The 19,499-nt window shown below is 30.9% G+C and overlaps 1 protein-coding gene across 3 annotated transcripts in view; it reads left to right on the top strand.

The window, feature by feature from the left end:
* The window catches only part of LOC118195728 (nuclear pore complex protein Nup107-like), a 140,179-nt gene that overhangs the window by 45,542 nt on the left and 75,138 nt on the right, over positions 1-19,499 (top strand). For all 3 annotated transcript variants that reach the window (XM_035367051.2, XM_035367052.2, XM_085826001.1), the window contains 6 exons: positions 1,513-1,645; positions 2,140-2,211; positions 3,429-3,523; positions 5,872-5,998; positions 12,867-12,929; positions 16,990-17,169. In XM_035367051.2, the coding sequence (XP_035222942.1) occupies positions 1,513-1,645; positions 2,140-2,211; positions 3,429-3,523; positions 5,872-5,998; positions 12,867-12,929; positions 16,990-17,169 (670 nt within the window). The remainder of the gene's footprint in view (positions 1-1,512; positions 1,646-2,139; positions 2,212-3,428; positions 3,524-5,871; positions 5,999-12,866; positions 12,930-16,989; positions 17,170-19,499) is intronic.

Genomic DNA, 19,499 nt, shown 5'->3' with positions numbered 1-19,499 from the left:
ATGTTAAATTTTTATGATTTTAGCATTTATTTTATGTTGTTGCTTAGGTTTTGATTAGCTACTGCAGCAAAAGAGCAAGAACATTATTTGTTTTAAGAGAGATGCTTTTGTGGGGGTATTTCAATGAAAAATTGGCTCATATTCATGCACCATGAAAATTCCATTGAACCATCCCATTCATTCATGGAAAATCAAATTTAGGATGAAGCACTAATGTTCTATGGTCTTATCCTTTTACTGTGGCTCCCAAATTGCTGTAGCTAGACTAACAAGTGCTCACCTTAAATGTCTCTCCTTTGATAATGGCAGAAAAATCCACCCCATTTGTAAAAAATTGCTGTGACCATCCAGCTTCGTTGGATCTCATTCTGATTTGCATAAGGTTGTTTAAGAGTCACAAAGAGCTTTCATATATTGGATGACCTGATGTATCTTCATTTGTTGAAAATATTCTTAAAAAAGCATAAATAGCATTGAGGTAAAAGGAGAAGTAAACACTTTGCTTTCTTTTAAGATAAATGTAAGAGGAAGAGGAGTGATAAATTATCTTTTTGTGTGTATATATATTTAGATAAATAATGTTAGACTGTGATTTAATATGGTTGTAAGGAAAGTATTTAAGGGGGAGAAATTGTATTATATTTGGGTCAGTGTGGTATTTTGCAGAAAGTATATTAAATTTTTATTTTTAGTAATCCATTTAAATGGAATGTTCATTTTTTGTAAGATATGTATAATACGTATGTTTCATTTTGGAATGGAATCAAAAAGTTGAATACCAAGCTATTCTTTTTTCTGCTTTTGATAAGACAAATTTTATAGTACTTGGAATTCTGTATTAAGTAGCTTAGTTTTAAATGTCTGTATTTTTCACTCTCTGGCCCATCTTATGTAGCATGAATATTGCTAGCGAGGTATGATGCCATTGGGCTCAGATTTGAATACAAAGCAACAGCCCATTTGTGACTGCAGTGTTTTACAGAATGAAGGTACTTGAAATTTATCAGTCTCAAAATCTATCAAGAAAATGATAATTGTGGAATTGGAATGGTAGTTGGCATATGATGCCTTTTTATTCTACATTTCTGAGTTCTTATAAATGAGATAATAGATGAGGCTTAGATATATAACTTTCAACAACCTTTGCTTACCAGCCTTCAATAAATGAACACTAGTGAACAAAGCCTTTTGCTTTATCAGCAACAAAAGTCAATACTGAAACTTGTTATTTTTAACAGAGAACTCTTTTTTTTTTAATTTGTTTTTGTTTGTTATTTAGAAATACTTGTTTGAACCTTCAGCCTTATAGTCTGGATCTCAACTTTTCCATTTTTCTTTTTGGCTTTATTAATTTGGGGCATTTTTTTAACAATGTCCACAGTTTTTATTGTTCTGCTATTGAAATGTTAAATTAAAATATCTGTCAACTATTTCCTATTAAAATACTCAATTTTAAAAAATGCTTTTTAATATTTCTTTTGATTGTAATAAAAGAAATTTGTTTATTTTCAGATTACAGAAAACATCTTGCATGCTTCGTTTTTTGCAAGAAGAACGTAACACTTGGCGATTATTGCGAACACTTTTTAAAGATCGTTTGGAAACTGAAATTACTGAAGAAGGGGATATAACAATGTATCCTTTGGTAATGTTCATTTAATACTTACTTAAAATATATTTTTTAATTTGAAATATATAATAATTTTGTTTGACAATCCAATTTCTTTATGTGTTTTACTTTCAGTTTCTTTATGTGTTTTACTTTATTGTTGAATATCTTTATCATTTGAAGTATGTAAGTTTATTGACAGATAAAATTTGTGCATCATGTAAAAAGGGGAAGAGAAATATTTTCATCAGTCTTATCTTATTAAATTCCTCATTTTCTCTAAAAATAGTGAAATGCAGTTTCTTTAAAATGTACTGTTAGTCTTTACAAGAAACATTTTCAGTAATTAATATTAACAATATGTGCCTCCACATATATAAAATTTTTCAAATGAATATGGAATTAAGTTGTTCCAAAATAGAAAATCTTCTAATTTCTTACTCTTTTTCAAATAATTCATTATCATGTATTAACTGTGCATTGCTTAAATAGATTGATGATTATATAAAAGAAACTGTGTTTACTTTCAGGGAAAGAAAATAAGTGACAAACAAATAGTTGAAAATATTTATCAGAAAGATTCATACATACGCCAAAGTCAGGTAAATATGTGTACTGGTATTTTCAACTTTGAAATTTAATTTCTAGGAGCTCTAGCGGAGTCATGAGTTTATTTATATACATATTTTTAATTATGCAAAAACTTCATTAAAATATTTCAGGTAGTGTAAATATGCAGATTAGGAAAGGTTTACTTCTGGGGAGGGTATGTAGCATAAACAGATTTAAATTTCTCAGTACAGTACAAAGTCATTAATCTGGATGTCCATAAACCGGACCTCAAAGCTGCAAACTTTCGTAGTGTTTTCGCATGCGCATAATATGTTTACGCATGCACATAATACGTTTACGCATGCACATAATACGTTTACGCATGCACATAATATGTTTACGCATGCGCGTTTAATGTATAACGGACGGTATAAGCTAGGCTAAAATTATCAAATTATCTATTTCAGTTAATGTTGCAGATTGCATTGTTCCTTAATCTTCTAATTGGATTCGGCTTATTATTTTTTGCACACTGTTAGAGCAATTTTATAAAAAGTAAGCTTGAACTTTCGATTATGTCAAATAGTTTCCAATTCTGGAGCTGCCAAAGGATCTACAAAGCAAAAGCATGTTTCTATGTCCATCAAGCAAAAAGTGGAATTGCTTCAAAAAATGGATAAAGGCATGAAGAAAGCGAGAGAGAGGTTGGTGAAAACGAAAAAATTTCTATTGACAAGTTAGTCGGTATTTTCGGCACAGCAATTACAGGACTTGAACAGCGGAACTTTGTAACTGAACAAGAAATTATGTCTTTTTATAGAATTAAAGAGAAAGTATTAGCACATAAAAGGAAGCAACTTGAACAGCTTACATTAAAAGAAATGTTTAATAAAGTAAACAAATAAATATTAAGCTTTTTTTTTTTTTTGTAAATTTTGATACCCTTTAGATCATAATTGCTCTTTATTTCATAAATTACAGTTTCATATTTTTAGTTTCATAATTTCTGCATGCCATCTTACCAGATTTAAATTGATGATCTATAAACCGGAAAAACCGCTAATCCGGAATCGCCAAAGTCCCGACGAGTCCAGATTAAAGACTTTGTACTGTATTATAATTATGCTTTGGGAGAAAAAAGTCTCTATTTATATTTGTATCATTATTTGTTTAATTTTTACCCTGTAAAGGAAAATTATAAAATTTGTATTTAAGTTTGTAACAGCTCATTACAAATTTTAACTGATTTACTTAAATTTCTTTTTAGCTTATAGTTGATTGGTTGGAAAAAAATGCTGCTGATGATTTTCGGGACATGTTCTTTGATAAATTTGAATATTTCACAGACAATTGTTTAGCACTGTAAGTTTAGTTTTTGTTCTAAATGTTATTTCTGAGTAGATAGAATTTTTAGAGTTAGCAACAGTACTTCATTTGTATGAAAAATTTGTGCTTGTTTTAAAAATTAATTAAGAATATCCTTGTTTATAACTGTATTTTAAATCAAATGTTATTTAGATGCTTTTATACATGAAATATATTGGGAGTATTTATTCTTACGAATCTTGGGAATTTTTTTTTTTAAATTGGTGTCCTTAGTAAAACTTTCTCTATTTTTATGAGATAATGTTGAATAATTTTTAAAATGGTTGTGTTATATGAAGTGCCTAGGCAAAAAGGATTATCTTTGTTTTCTTAGCATTCTATGTTTCCAATTTAAATCAACAGTTTAACATTAGGTATGTCAAAAGTGTATTATATTCAGTATATCAATATTGCATGATCATACGCAACTTCATAGTTTTATTTAGTAACTATCTGAATTATAATAATGATAATTATAAAATTGTCCTTTTATATAAATGCATATATAGTTCAATGTTTATCATTAGATTTTTATTTGAATTATTTAAATATGCTACACATAAAACTAACTCAAATAGCTGAGGTACACAGTATATCGAATTTTTTAAATTATATTTATACTATAAGTGCTAGTAAAATGTAAGTATAAATTATCATTAAGAAATGACACAGACATGTGTGTGTGATTATGGCAAAGCCTCGAGGGCTATCTGCCTAAGGGGAGGGATGCCTTCATGGAGGACTTTCTAAGGGAAACTGGCTCATATACACGTTACACATGGGGAAAACCACGAAAACACCCATGCAGCCAGCCCGTTCGCGGGATTCGAACCTCCATTAAGAAATGCATATGGCTTTAAATAATTTATTTTTTTCCTTTCGTGATAAACAAACTGCTGTAATAATTTCGAATGTACCCATACCATTACACCTGCATTATTGACATGATCACATTCTATAATCTATGAAGGGAGATTTTGTATTCCTGACTCTCTTCACATGTAAATACATTTAGAATTAAATGTTTAACTATACCTTGTCTCATCAGTAAAGAGAACACAAATCATTGGTGCTCCATCCAGTTCTTGCATCCAGTGATCTTTCTTGAGTCCGGTGATCTATCTTTTGTTGCTCAGGCAGTGAAACACATAGCCTTGGCTTTTTGTCATGAAAGCTTTTTATAATTTTATTTTTATGTGTCATTAGACATTTTATTATTTTATTTTTATATGTATTTTAATTAATTTTTAGATGTAAATTGAAATTATAGAATTTGTATTTCAGTTTGTAGCAGCAAATCTTAACTGATGTACTTAAATTCCAATGTGTCATATAGTTGATTGGTTGGAAAAGAATGCTGCTGATGATTTTCACTTCATGTTCTCTGATAAATTTGAATATTTCACAGATAACTGTTATACAGTTTGCCATGATACAACATTTACAGTGGTAATTGCAAGCTCTGAACTTAACTGCCGAGCAGTAGATTTCCTGTTACAAAGGGCAACTAAGCCTCTCAACTTCAGAAGGGCAACTCAATCTTCAGAAGTAGTTGTTATTCATGTACGTTCTTGTCCAGATTCCTTACAACAGTTTCAGAGTTCTGAACTTTTTTCTATAGCCCAGAGATTGTCTCTTTTGAAATATTCACATATCTGATTGCTTCCATGATTATCTGCCCTTTTTCTAAATGGCTACCGATTTGTTGCTTCATATTTTCCCATATGACACTTTGGAACCATAACAAACCATTTTGAGCCCTTACGTATTGGAATCAAATACTGCATAAATTCGCTCAAATATTCACGTTGCACAAAGCATTTAGTCCATCGTCAGATGACACAGTGCTGTGATTTGTATATCAGAAACCATTTAATCACTTTTGATTGAGTAATACTAATTAAGTATACTGTTTTTACTTTACCTACAAAATGGATTACATCGATTGAATATGTAATGTAATTTCTTTATTGGATATATAAGTTAAGGTCCTGAATGTAGTTAGAAGTACAATGTGTAGATCACTAGAAATTTAAAATTTAATGTTGGAAAGCTACAACCCCTATATTTAATTTTCGATATATTTATATGGTACTCTTCTGTTATCAGGGGGACCGGATTCAGAAATGTATGTATTAGATGGATGGATTCATTCATATATGTATATGTATGTTTACACACACACATATATAGGCACATACATACATACATACATACACACACACACACACATGGGCATACATACATATAATTCTGAATCGGGCCTGATAACAGAAGAGTACAGTTTATATTTTTTATCAAGTTAATAATTTGAAACTTTTTTGCAAATGTATGCATTTTTTCAGGGAACATTCACTGAATGAACTGACGTCAAATATTAACCTATCAAAAAACAAAGAAAACTTAATGTTTGAAATGGATCCAGATGCTCCTTTCAGGCAAGAGAGCTATCCTGTACATGAAGCAGATAAAGTATGTATTCTTGTAATGAAAGAATGAAAAGCAAACTTTGCAGTCTGCTGTGATCAGAAAGTATTGGGAATGATTCTATAAAACGAAAACAAAATTGAATCTATTAATTAATGTTAATTACATCCACATTAAAATAATCCTCTTCAGTTGCAATGCAGTTACGCCAGTATTTATTTCAATCCTCTAAACATATGTTAATAATGTTTCTATATAACATTTTACATTCAGTTTTCTTTTATTACACCAAAAGACTCGCAGTGGTTACGAAAAATCACAGTATTCAGCAATTAAAATCACAGTTTGGCAGTTAAAATCACAGCAGCAATTTTAACTGCTGAAGTAAGAGAAACTAACATGTTGTTATATCAGATAAATTTCTTTGGAAGTGTTATTTGTTGAATTTTTAGCTAAAACATCATAAGTTCCAGCAGTGTTATAATCAGATGATATATCATGGTGCAATATCTTTATGTTATCTCATCATAGTTTAGGTGAACTTCTACAAATTGCTGAATGCAAACACTGTAAAACACACAAATAATATTGTTTGCCAATAATTTGACCAGGTGGAAGAAATTCATAACACACAGAAGCATAACAGTTAAAGAAAAGTATCAGTGTGTCGTGGACTTTGGAAAGACTTTTAAGTGTACTGTATGTTTCAGCTTTCGAGCACTATTCATTTAACTGCTGAACAGTTTCTGTATTTACAAGTAAAGATCCATGTTTGTTGACTCACCTTGAGAAAGCATTTCCTGGGCTACTTGAATATATTTTTCTGGGGAGGAGGAAGGAGAGAATTTAATGTTTTTGAAACAATTTGAGAAATGTTATCCTACAAGCCCAAATAATCTTTGAAAATTTCTTGACTAGATTTAAATGATGGAGGAATTCATTCAATGCTATTCTTAACAGTTAAAATGAGTATTGCTAAGCACCAGATCTCTGATTTAGCATTGCATTGCTCAGTTGAAGTGATGTTCTACCATATTGTGATTGACCATCACTTCAACTAGTAATCATTATTGATGCTTTCTCTGCTTTATTCAAATATTTATATCACTCAATTTTGTTTCTGATAGAGTGTTGTCTTGAGGTTTTATGCAGTTTATACAACATTTTAAATGTATGTGAAATTTTATTGCAAAAACAAAATTTAATATGTGTATTTGCTCTGTTATATTTGTCATAAAAAATTAAAAAGAACATTTTTAAAAGGGGGGCAAATAATGAACACTTGAAATATGGATTGTTGCAAAATGTCTTTGACAGTAGTAACTTATGACTATACTTGTATTCTATTCTTTTGTTATATTCTTTGAAAAAAATTAATGAAACAGATCATTCATTTGTTTGAAAAAAAATATGGTAGAGTATCATTTATGTATTGTCTAAAGTTTCATAATAAATAATACAATGGATAAAATTTTTCTCTCCATTCCCTTCTTTCAAAGTATTTCAACACTTTTTGTTTTCATAGTACTTTTTAATAGTTTGTAAAATTCAAAATTAAAATGTTTTAATATACTAAACAGGAGCATTTAAATTTAAGATTTATCATTTGTGTGTATAAGTGTACATTATTTGTAAATTTATTAATATGCATTACTTATATATTTTTTGATTTTGTGAAGTATTTAATTAGTATAAATAAAGAAATATTTTTATTAGTATATACATGATATATACATGAAGCTTACATTTACATTTTGAACTTGTGGATGTGGATCCATGTGGTTTTGAACTTGCATTATAATGATTATTTTCTGTGAGGCTTTTGCTACAATTTGAGTCTGTCAATCTGAAATTAGAAAAATCTCCTCTAAAACTGGGGACCTTCTTGAGAATATCTGGCATAACATGTAATTGAAAATTATGCTACTAAAATTATTTCTATAATTACATTTACAGTGATAGCATCTTTATCAACATTTTCAGAGTTATAGGGTTTGATGTCAAATTACAGAGTTTCATTTTTATTTTTGTCATATAGGTTTTATTTTAAATTGTTTTAAGTTTGTAATTTGAAAATATTCAAATACCTTATCCTCTTTCCTGCTTTTCTGAGATAGGCTAACCTTATTACCAAACCAATTTATTTTTCATGCAGCTAGCCATTTTCATACAGCTAACATGTCTCGAAGTACTTAATGTCCCACTGTACAGTGCATATCAATTTTACATTTTCACTCATGTGGTAAGATTGTTGAAAATTTCAGTTTAAAATGTAAAATTGGTTACAATGTACAAATAACTCTCTCTAATAAGACTATTTATTTCACGTGAATTTGGTCTTCTATGGAGGTGATCATCTTAGAGAAGTGATGCCCTATATTGAAAGTTATTTCTGCTGTAAAGTTTTTTTTTGGGGGGGGGAGGGAGTTGGTTGTCATAAGATGTCTTGCTGTCATTAATCAATTCCAGATCCTTGGATGTATACAAAATAAACTTTTCCAATAAGAAATAAAGAGAAAATAATCTATTCTTATAAAAAATCCCACTGTTATTATTATAACACTATTTAATGTTAAAAAGCAGTTAGAAAAATATGTACTGCATATAAATGAAGCATTGCACACGATACTGTACATAAATGCTTTTCTGTTATGCAGAGCAAAAGCATTTTTTAACATGCTCAGACATCTCTGATCTTTTCTATTCTACTTCCTTCACAATGTTAGCTTCTTTAATAGCATCTTTGGTTTTTTTCAGTGTTAAGATACCATTGTACTTTGCACACAATATGCATTTACTAAATCGCAGATTTGCATATCGTCTTCATATTTTTCAACAATCTTTTTATTCACCTTTGTGGTGATCCTAACAGTTTTCATCATTACTTGACTCTTCTCATTAACTTTTCTAAAGCTCATTCTTAATGAATTTACAAAACGATTAAGTGAATATACACAAAATCATTTGTAAATTCAGAGTTACAGCTTAGGTTGTTATTTTGCAACAAGTATACTGACTCATTGGCAATTATAGCGTAGTCTTGAAAGAGGTAAATAAGTGTAGTGTACGTAGTCATGTCTTATCAAACTGAGTCGTATTCCAAACAAATGTTTTATGCCAAACAAAAATTTTGGCATACAAACATGACATATGCCAAGATGGACATATTTCAAAGCAGATGTATGCCAAGTTGCTGCTATATATTGTTATCAATTCAATGGAAAATATTATTTAGATAGATACATATAAATTTCAGTGTCAGAGTTGCCAACTCTCCCGATTTAGGCGAGAGACTCCCGATTTTCGTCCGCTCTGCTGCCAACCCGATTTACAATATATTTCTCCTGATTTTTTCTTATTCTTAAAATTTCTCATGATTTTTATGCAACTTGGCTTAATACTTCGTTATATGAACCAAAAAAAAAAAAAAGTGATTTTGTACATCTGAAAGCAATTGAATTTTCTCTAGATTATATCTAAAACAAAACCTTGCGAATCAGATGCGAATTTCTGCTTTGTGAGTGAGAGCATACATATCCAGAAACGTTGTTCTCCAGTTCTCCAATGGGCATCGAGCTCCACTGCGTGTCATCTGCCATATATTAGCCAATGAGCACAAAGCAAGCTCAAGGCTGTTATTTGGATGTTCTCTAGTTATTTCGTTCATCTTGTCCTGAGTTGTGTGAGTACACGTGCTTTCAGGAAATAGTTTTAGAAATTATCATCTTTTGTTATGTCTGCTAGAAAAGTGAAATACTCGTGTATGTTTCAAAAATCGTACACAGTTGACTTTCCTTCCATTATTTCCTCAAGGAAATGTAATAAATTTGCGATGTGTACCGTCTGTCATTGCAAATTTTCGATTTCACATGGTGAAAGGGCAGATGTTCTCAAACATGTGCGTACACAAGGACAACATGAGTTATTTTGAAAAAAAAAAAAAAATTTAATTTCTCTCCTAAAACAAAGGACCAAAAAGTTATTAATACATAATGTCTGTTCTCTGCCTTTTTACTGGAGCACAACCTGCCACTGAATGCAATGCAACACGCTGCAGCTTTATTTCGAAAAAATTTTCATGATAGTGGAATCACTAAGAAATACTCAACTGCAAGGACCAAAAGAGGTGCAATTGTTAAAGAAATGGGTTTGAAAAATAAATCCTCAGTTATTGATTGCATTAAAACAGCTCCATTCTGGATGGAAGCAATAATATCAATTCAAAACTGTATCCAATTGTTGTTTCGTTTTTTTAATCCAGAGTCTTCAGAAATTGAGTGCAGTTTACTTTCTGTCCCCACTTTAGAAGGACATTCGACAGGCTTTAATATAGCACAGTTAATTAAAACTTTTAAAGAAAATGCAGGCCCTCTGGATAATTGCTTAGCACTTGGTGCCTATAATGCAGGCTTGAAGACTGGTGTTGCAGGCATCTTAAGAAAGGAAAATCCAGATTTGCAGATTATGAGGGGCACCTGTCGCCTCTTAAATTTAGCAGCTGAAAATGGGGCAGCTTCTTTACCAATAAATGTGGATGAACACATTGTTGATATTTATTATTATCTTGAAAGGAGTTCTGAAAGGAAGGAAAAATTGAAACAGTTCCAACAGCTGCATAATACTGAAATGAGAAAAATTTTGAAACGTGTGTACACGCTGGCTGTCTTTAAAGAAATACTTATCTAGAATCCTCGATCAATGGAACCCACTTCTTGCATTTTTTAAAGAAGTAAATGCTTCGAGAGTTTTAAGATAAAAGACTCTATTGAGAGTTATAAAATACCTAAAGTAAATGGAGATGTAGTTACTACTTCCATTGTTAAAAATAGGTTTGAGAAATGTAAAGTAATTTCTGCACCATTCAGCAATTTAACTGGCAGTTCTCAAAATAATGCAGGAAAATATAAGCTTAAAGCTGATACAAATTTCTCTCAAAATAAAAAAAATTTTCAACACACGAAACATTTTCCAATTACTGTAAGTTTATCTTGTGAAGAACGAATATTTATGTTTTTTCCTTCAGACCTTAACAAAGCTTTTTTTTACAATTCATTTTGCCATTATTCGATTTTCTAAACACAGTTTTACAAAGCAGAATTCCATTAATTCATGTTTTGTAATCAATGATTTATGATCTGTTTAAAGACATACGTTTGTAAAACCAGTCTGTGTTTTGTCTGTAATTCTATATATGATGTGATTTATGATGAAATGGAAAATTAGAAGAAAGATGAAGATTTGGTAATAGGAGTTGCAACTACAAAAGTAGTAGAAGAACTTTCAGAAGACAAAAATAAGTTTTATCTTCATGTTAGAAGTTACTTCTGTCGAGTATGTGATTACATACTACATAAATTCCCAGGCAATGATGAAGTGATTTTGCATGCTAAAGTTGCTGATATTTCTGCTTTAGCAAATGCATCTTTTTCTGGTATAAGGTACTTTTTGAACAGATTTCCTGTGTTACTTCATTTTGTCATGAAAGATGATGATATTGATGTTGCCACTGATAAATATTGCAGTCGCAATTTTGCAGTTTACTATTCGAAAACTTGGATGAAGTTATAAAATCAGCTAGGATTGACACCCAGTGGAGTTTAATTGGAAAACTGAAAGGTGCTGATGGAATTTTAAAATATAGTGAACTGTCTAGAAATATGTTGGCCATCTTGACAGTTCCCCATAGTAATGCAGAGTGTGAGAGGATTTTCAGTTGCAAAAACGAGGACTAAATTTAGATCTAATATTAGAAAAACTTTTATTAGCGAAAGCAGGCCTACGTGGCAATTGCTATGAACAAAATTATGAAGTTTCTTTCTTAACGAAAGCAAAATCTGCCACTGTTCATGACATTTGTACGAAAACTGATTAAAGTGTCTTTTTTTTTTAGTTTTCTTAAATGATGCAAGTAATAAAAATGTTTTTTTATGTGCAAGGTATTTTTGTGTTGCTTGCATTTAAGAATTAGTAACTATTTAAAGTTAATTCATTATTAAAAACTATATTTTTATCATTTAAAAAGCTTTCTAACATTGTGAAAAATCTCCCAATTTGTTAAAAAAATCTCCTGATTTTTGAGTGTCATAGGTTGGCAAGTATGCAGTGTTAATAATTTGAACAAGAAATGCTTAAAGATTAAAAAATGTGTACAGTTCAACCTTAATTTTTAAATGAAAAAGCTCAAGGTTTAAGGCAAATGAAAGGAGAAACAGTGCTCTTACTTAGAGGAATCATGAAGTTCTCCATGATAGCATCGCTCTCCTTAGGCATATAGCCCCTGTGTGCTTTGTCATAATCAAATAAACCATATTAACCAACTTACTTCCAGGAGAATGTTCAAAATGCTCATAATATTCAGAATACTTTATGACTGGAGAGACCATGTTTGTGTTTCAAAACATATTGGGCATTGGATCTTTTTATTTGAAACCTCAAAGAGGCTAATTGCTGCCTTGATTATAATAAAAAAATCAAAATTTTGAACATATTAACTAAATTTCGAGACAGACATTGTCCCCTCAATCTTGAAATTCAGTTAATGTTCTGAAATTACAGTAACTTATGATAAACGTGCCAACCAAATTTTTATATATAACAGGAAAAACTAGGGTTTTTAAAGGGAATGAATACTTAATTATTTTTAGTGAAAATTTTTGAAAAGATTTTTCTGAATAATACATGGATTTTTAGGATGTCATTTATGTTCTTTGATTCGGAATTTATTTATGATTTAAGTTTCCTTGTTTTGTTTATTGGTAAAAAAGTGCTGATATGCTTTTCAAAGTTTTTCATTAGATATAAATACCAATATGTTTTTCAAAATAACTGTTTGTATTTTAATGTAAATAAATTTGTTATTGATGCAAATAAAAATGTACTTTTAACTTACTTAGCTTTTAATTTACTTATTAAGGAAAATGAAGCACGCTTGTTTAAGTTCATGTTCATCTGCATTCGTTCTGGAAAGCTTGATGATGTAAGTTTTCTTTTATAAATATTGTATGCTTTTTAATTTGTAGTGATTTAGTGTATGCTTCAATTTTGGTCATCAGTTAGTTGTCTATATACTTATTTTTAGGATTAAAAGAAAATTAATAATAAAATAAAATTTTGCAACAAAGGTTCATAGTATGTGATTAGAAACAATTTTTATATTAACAGTGTAAATTTTAGTAATGCTATTAATAGATATGCATGTTTTTTTAGATAATTAAATTTCTTACTGGATCTTTGGCACACCTTTTGAATTACAATGGTTAATGTAATTCAAAAGGTGTGCCAAAGATCTTATATTATATAAATCGCAGAAATTAGAATTTACATTCTGACAGTTCTATAGTTATGATTAGAAGAAATCAAATTGGCAGTCTGCCACTTCACTTTTTTCAGATCATGCAAATGATTAATGTAGTATAATAAAGATCTCAATTTGTTACTGTAATGGCACAAAAAATTGAAATGCTGGACTGTAGATGTTCCCCACATCAAAACTGTGATTGGTTTTGAATTTTTTCAATTTCTTTTCGGTGTGAGGAGGACACTTTTCATGGTTGTTTAAAAGTATAAAAATCTGAACGAAAATTTATAAAGAATCTGTGTTTATCAAAATTTATTTATGATATTTATTTAATTTATTCATGTATATATTAAATGTTTTTTTTTTTTTTTATTATTATTATTTGCATACTACTCTTTAATTTTTAACAGGTTTGGCCATGCAGTACTGAATTTCCTAAAAGGATATAAGAACATAATTTTTTTGGGGGGGGAGAAGGGAGTTAGAATTCCAATATGTTGCATTGGTGATTTATATGTTTTAAGATGCATGTATATGCACTTAAAAGTATTAGGACAAATGTTATTGAATGTGTGTACATGGCTGAATAGTTCAAAGTTCTATCACATATGTATTGTAACTATTATAACTTAGAATATTCACAATATATATCTTGAGATAATTTTAAGAGATACATAGCTTTTATCTAGATTAGAAAAGCCAAATAAATAAATAAATTTCTCCTGCACATGAGCATTTTTATCTCCATCGCGCGAGACCGTGTATCGGAAGTTCTAAAGATATGCTCTTTTTAAATTAGTTTGTGATATTGCTGTTGAATTGACTTTTATGGTTTAAATGCGAAGAACATGATACTTACTAAATTAAGGCAAGACAAAAAATCTTTAAAAAGAGCTCCTTTGGGTGTAATATAAAATCTGAAAATTTTGAGATTTCCTTCCCCAAACAAATGAAGCTTAAAAATCTTCTAGAAAATTCAGAAAATGAGGATTTTTTTAAAGCGTTTGTCAAGTTATACTAATATCTAATATGCTTGATTAGAATGAAAATAGTAAAGTTTTTTATATATATATAAACACACACAAACACAGAGGTGGCTGCCAAAAAAAATTTTACAAGCAGTAGCATTTGAAAACTGCTTATTATGGAGGGAATGTTTTTTCCCCAGAATGGAGACAGATGGTTTTAGTTGTCTTAAGGAGATGAACAGACAGGTAGTGTAATTTTGCAGATGCATCAGACCCATTAAAACTGCAAGATGTGTAAAAATTTGTCATGCTTCGAGGTGCAAGCCGCAGTTCATTTCTTATGGGCAAAGAATGTGTCTGCATTCTGAAATTCACAGTCAATCATGGAATTTTATGTTGAAGAAGGGATGAGCGGGCAATATGTAGTGAAATACTGTCTTGTTTTTAACTGGCAGAAGGGTTGTCAAAAACTGCAGTGGAAATCAACCCAGCATGAGTTGAAGAAATTATTCAAAATAATCGACAAGTAGCTGTGCATGCAGTCACATCAGAACTGACCCTGATACCATGGTATCATGCAGTATATCATTCCTGATTTGTTGCAATATTCCAAAATTTGTGCCCAATAGGTACCACATGCAGTAGAGAATTCTAAGAGCACAGAGCTACACGAATGATGTGCTGTCTCGCATTTCCTCGGCATTACTATTGTAAAATTCAGTTGTGGCTGGTGTCATGTGGTGTGCATAGTTAATGGCATGAGGTTGACTTTCTTATTTATTTAAATTACACAACATTGATTTATATACACTTTATACAAATAAAAATATATATTAATTAGGACAGAATTGCTGATTATAAAATCCCTACACTGAAACGTTCGGCCTCTTCATTCACCTAAACTACACTCTTTTCATTCACCTAAACTGCCTTTTTTTAAAGTTTCAGAGGACCAGACATTACAACCATTCTGGCAGGCAGTATTTTATTGATCATATCGTTACTGGGGGTGAAAACTTAGCATCATCATTTGATCCCCCACTACCAAAAGAGCTACTATGAAGTGGAAACACGCTAGATCACCAATGAAAAAGTTTAAAGTTACACCATCTGCCAATAAAGTTATGGGAACCATATTCTGGGATTCATGTGGTGTTATCCTGATCAAGAATCTGAAGCATGACCATACCATTACTGCCAGTAATTACAGTGCCACTTAGGTTACGTGAAGCGATCTGTTGGAAACATTGTGGCATGTTGAGTAGTGGAGTCATCCTCCACATGATAATGCCAGGTCCCATACTGCTTGCCAAACTCAAGAATTGCTGCAAACGTTCAAGTGGAAAGTATGGAGCCTGCCTGCATGCATCTCAAATTTCATATTAAATTCCAAAATTGAAGGCAGATTAATCTGAACGAGGTCCTTCTCAGATAGTGATGTGAAAACAATTGTTAAGAATTAGGCTCAGTGGGCAGGGATGTGATTTCTACTAATCAGGTTTAATAAAGTCTTCTGTATTCAGATGCATGCCTAAATAGATTTGGTGAGTATGCGAAACAATATACAGTCAAAAGTCTTTAATCCGGACTCGTCGGGACTTCGGCGATTCCGGATTATCGATTTTTCCGGATTATAGATCATCAGTTTAAATCTGGTAAGATGGCATGCAGAAATTATAAAACTAAAAATATGAAACCGTAATTTATAAAATAATGAGCAATTATGATCTAAAGGGTATCCAAATTTACCAAAAAAGAAGCCTAATATTTATTTGTTTACTTTATTAAACATTTCTTTTAACGCGCGGATGCGTAAAGCATACCTTACTCATAGCCGAAATTAGAAAATTGCAACCAGAAAACTATGTGATTTGTATTCGTGATATTTATAATGACGAGGAATTTGATTTAAATCATATCAAAGACGGAGTACATCGAAATTAAATACTACATTTAGTAAGGAATTATAAGCCGACTAAAATAAAAACATCTGCCCTGAAGATAACGATAGTGTTGACAGATCAACTTCCAGTTCATTTCCAGTTCATTGCGCGCCGCGACGTGCCCTCCCCCCCTGCGCAGAGCAGCGTGAAATTGATAAACAGATTTCGGAACGGTTAGATAAACAAAGGATATGCTTTTATTCATTTTTTGTAGCAATTCGTTTTTTGTTTGATGGACATCGAAACATACTTTCGTTTTCTAGATCCTTTGGGAGCTCCAGCATCGGAAATTCTATTTGACATAATCGAAAGTTCAAGCTTTCTTTTAGAAAATTGCTCTTACAGTCTGCAAAAAATAATAAGCCGGATCCAATTTGAAGATAAGTTAATACAACGCAATTATTAACATTAACTGAAATAGATAATTAGATAATTTTAGCTTATACCATCCGTCATACATTAAACGCGCACGCGAAAACGTATTCTGCACTTGCGCAGATGCATATGCGCAGTCGTAAATGTCTTGCGCATACGAGTAAAACGCCTATGCGCATGCGTCAATGCGGCGCATGCGCAGAAAGATTTTAGCTTTGAGGTCCGGATTATAGATCATTCCGGATTACGGGTGTCCGAATTAACGACTTTTGACTGTATTTAACTAGTTTTTTTAGTTTGTGTAGCATGAATTTGCATAAGTTAACATGTTGACATTTTGAGGAAACCATGTTATATGTGTATAAAGTTTGGTCTAAAGAAGTATTTGTCTGAATGGTTTTAATGTTTTCATATTTAACTGCTTAGGTTGCTAAAAATGTATTTATTTTCTAGGCACAACAGTTAGCAGAAAGGTTTGGTGAGCCATGGTTAGCTGCTGCTTTAGAGGGGTGGAGGCTTTTTCATGATCCCAATTATGATAATGAAGTTATGGAAGGACAAGAATTGCAACCAGTTGAAGGTAACAAATACAGAGATCTGTGGAAAGCAGCTTGCTGGATGGCATCTCAAGCAGTAAAATATATTTTTTGTTACTTTTTTTAATTGAAATCTATCATGTATCTAAGTTTAATACTTTAGGCATAATATCATGGTCGAATATCATGGGTATCATGGTCGAATGTTGAAAGTAACAAGAATTTGTGCATTTTTGTTCTGTAAACTGTAGATTTCCCCAACCAAGATATGTATTTGTAAAAGCAGTTTTCTATAATGTTACATCGTTCTCTTTAATTCTGCTGTAACAAAAGTGAAGAGTTAGATTTAAAGCTGTTAGTATATGCAAAAGTAAAAAAATATAGTATTAAATTCTGTTTGAGAGAATGAAATTTTCTTTCTCTTTTTTAATTACTCTAAATGCAAAAGACTAAAATTTGGTGAAACTCAGTTTGATATTAAGGTAGAGTCAGTTTTAAGGTTGAATCTTTTATAATTTTAGCTTCCAAAATGGCAAGAATTTCTTTTGTCTAATAGTTAAATAATTGCCAATTTAGATATTAATTTTTTTTTAAATTTTATATAATTTTATCCAAGCATCTAAAGAAGCAGTTCAAGATACCAGCACATAATGTTAAAATCTCATTCCTAGGTACATTCAGAAATAGTCTTCCATTTGGCTATATTTTTTTCACAAAGTGTTATGTTCACCCAGATTCTTTTAAAACTCTTAAAAATCAAACTGCACTTTAAAAATATTTGCATATTTTCATATTTTAAAGCAATTAAGATGATTGTAAATCCTGCCAAATGCAAAATATCTGTTCACTCTTTTAATGCAGAAAATACGTTTTTGACCAACATTCAACACCAAATTTAACAACTTTATTGGCCATACTCAATATTTGATTTATTAATGAAGAGATGAGATAAAATTTAGCAAAAGTGATGGTAATGCTCAAATGAAATCAAAAATTTTTAATTAATTACCAAAAATCAACTGAACTTTCAAGTTATGTTATTTCTGGGTTCTAAAACTTTTATGTACAGAATACATGAAAAAACTTTCAGCTTTCTTACTTTGAAGTAACAAATTCTTTAATTGTTATGGAGATAAAATATGGATATCCTATGCAACTCCTGCATTGAAATATCAATCTAGATGAATCTAGAATGGATGATTTTCCCCAAACAGAAGAATTTGGTTTCAACCAAGACAATTGAATGTTTTTAACTGATGTTAAATATTGAATGTGAATTTTTGCATCAGGTCAAATAAATGTGTGCCGAAGATTATTGTGATTTCTGAGATTTAAAAAAAAAAAAAGTGGTGTGTATTTTAAAAAAAGTGTGGAATCTTGGTACAAGGTGTGTTATTGTTTTATGATAATTATAATGCTTAGCCACATTGCTTAAATTTAGCTCATGTAGCTTTTTGTTAAGTTATTTATCTGGAAGCAAAGGAGTCATCACCAGTCAAGGCTTTACTAAGCCTTGTTATATCCAGTCAAGGCTTTGACTGGACATCAACCTTTTATCTTTAGCCTAGCTTCTTACCATTTGTAAGATACTTTTGATCTGACCAAAATTGATGGCAGAGGTTAGGTTATTTAAATATGGCAAAGCACATGAGGGCTGTCTACTCATAAGGGTTGCATGAGGGCACGTGAGGAATGTCTTTGGGGAGAATTTTTTAAGAGAAAATGTCTGGATTTTGAACTTGGTTCATACTATCAGTATTCGATGGTCTCTCTTGGACACTACTAGGGCCTGTTGATGACAGAGAAGCTAGTAAAATGTTAGCTAAATGGATTGGCAGCAAATTTCTATGAGAGTGATATATGAAAGTTGGTATAGAAAAATATTTTATAGTGTGTCGAACATCATGGTAGTATATATATTTAAAAATCCTTTTTTTGTAGCTTAAGAAAACATAATTTCTAATTATGCTGCCAAATGTATATTTGAAGAATTATATTAATTTTTATTAAAATGTTGAAAATTGGAACTGGCATTTGTGAATGATATTTTAATTAAGAGTCCGGTATGTTCCTTTTAGTGCAATTTTTTTCCCTGCTATTTTTTGTTGTTTCTATCTGTGACCTAGCTTTGCCTAATACTCCTTTTTGATTATTTTTTATTCTGTCTGTTTCCGTTTAATTATGCATCTCTGAAAATGGAAGATATAACAATTGACTCATTTGATATCCAAAGGTGTAAATCAGTTTTTTGAAATTATGGAAGTTTTGGTTTGGTTCTTTATTGCCAACTCTTAGCCTCGTAAACTTTGAGTTGCTCTCTGTGGTTTGGTTTTTAACCCCTGCTCCCTCTAGTTTCAAAAAGTCTTAAACTCATTTATGGTGTTAATATAACGTGTCAGAATTTGTTAAAGAATACTTGGCATTGTA

The sequence above is a fragment of the Stegodyphus dumicola genome, chromosome 10, assembly GCF_044657685.1.
Source record: "Stegodyphus dumicola isolate Sdum_Otavi_A_Nest chromosome 10, ASM4465768v1".
Taxonomy (NCBI): Eukaryota; Metazoa; Arthropoda; class Arachnida; order Araneae; family Eresidae; genus Stegodyphus; species Stegodyphus dumicola.
This window is presented reverse-complemented; position numbering and strand designations above follow the sequence as displayed.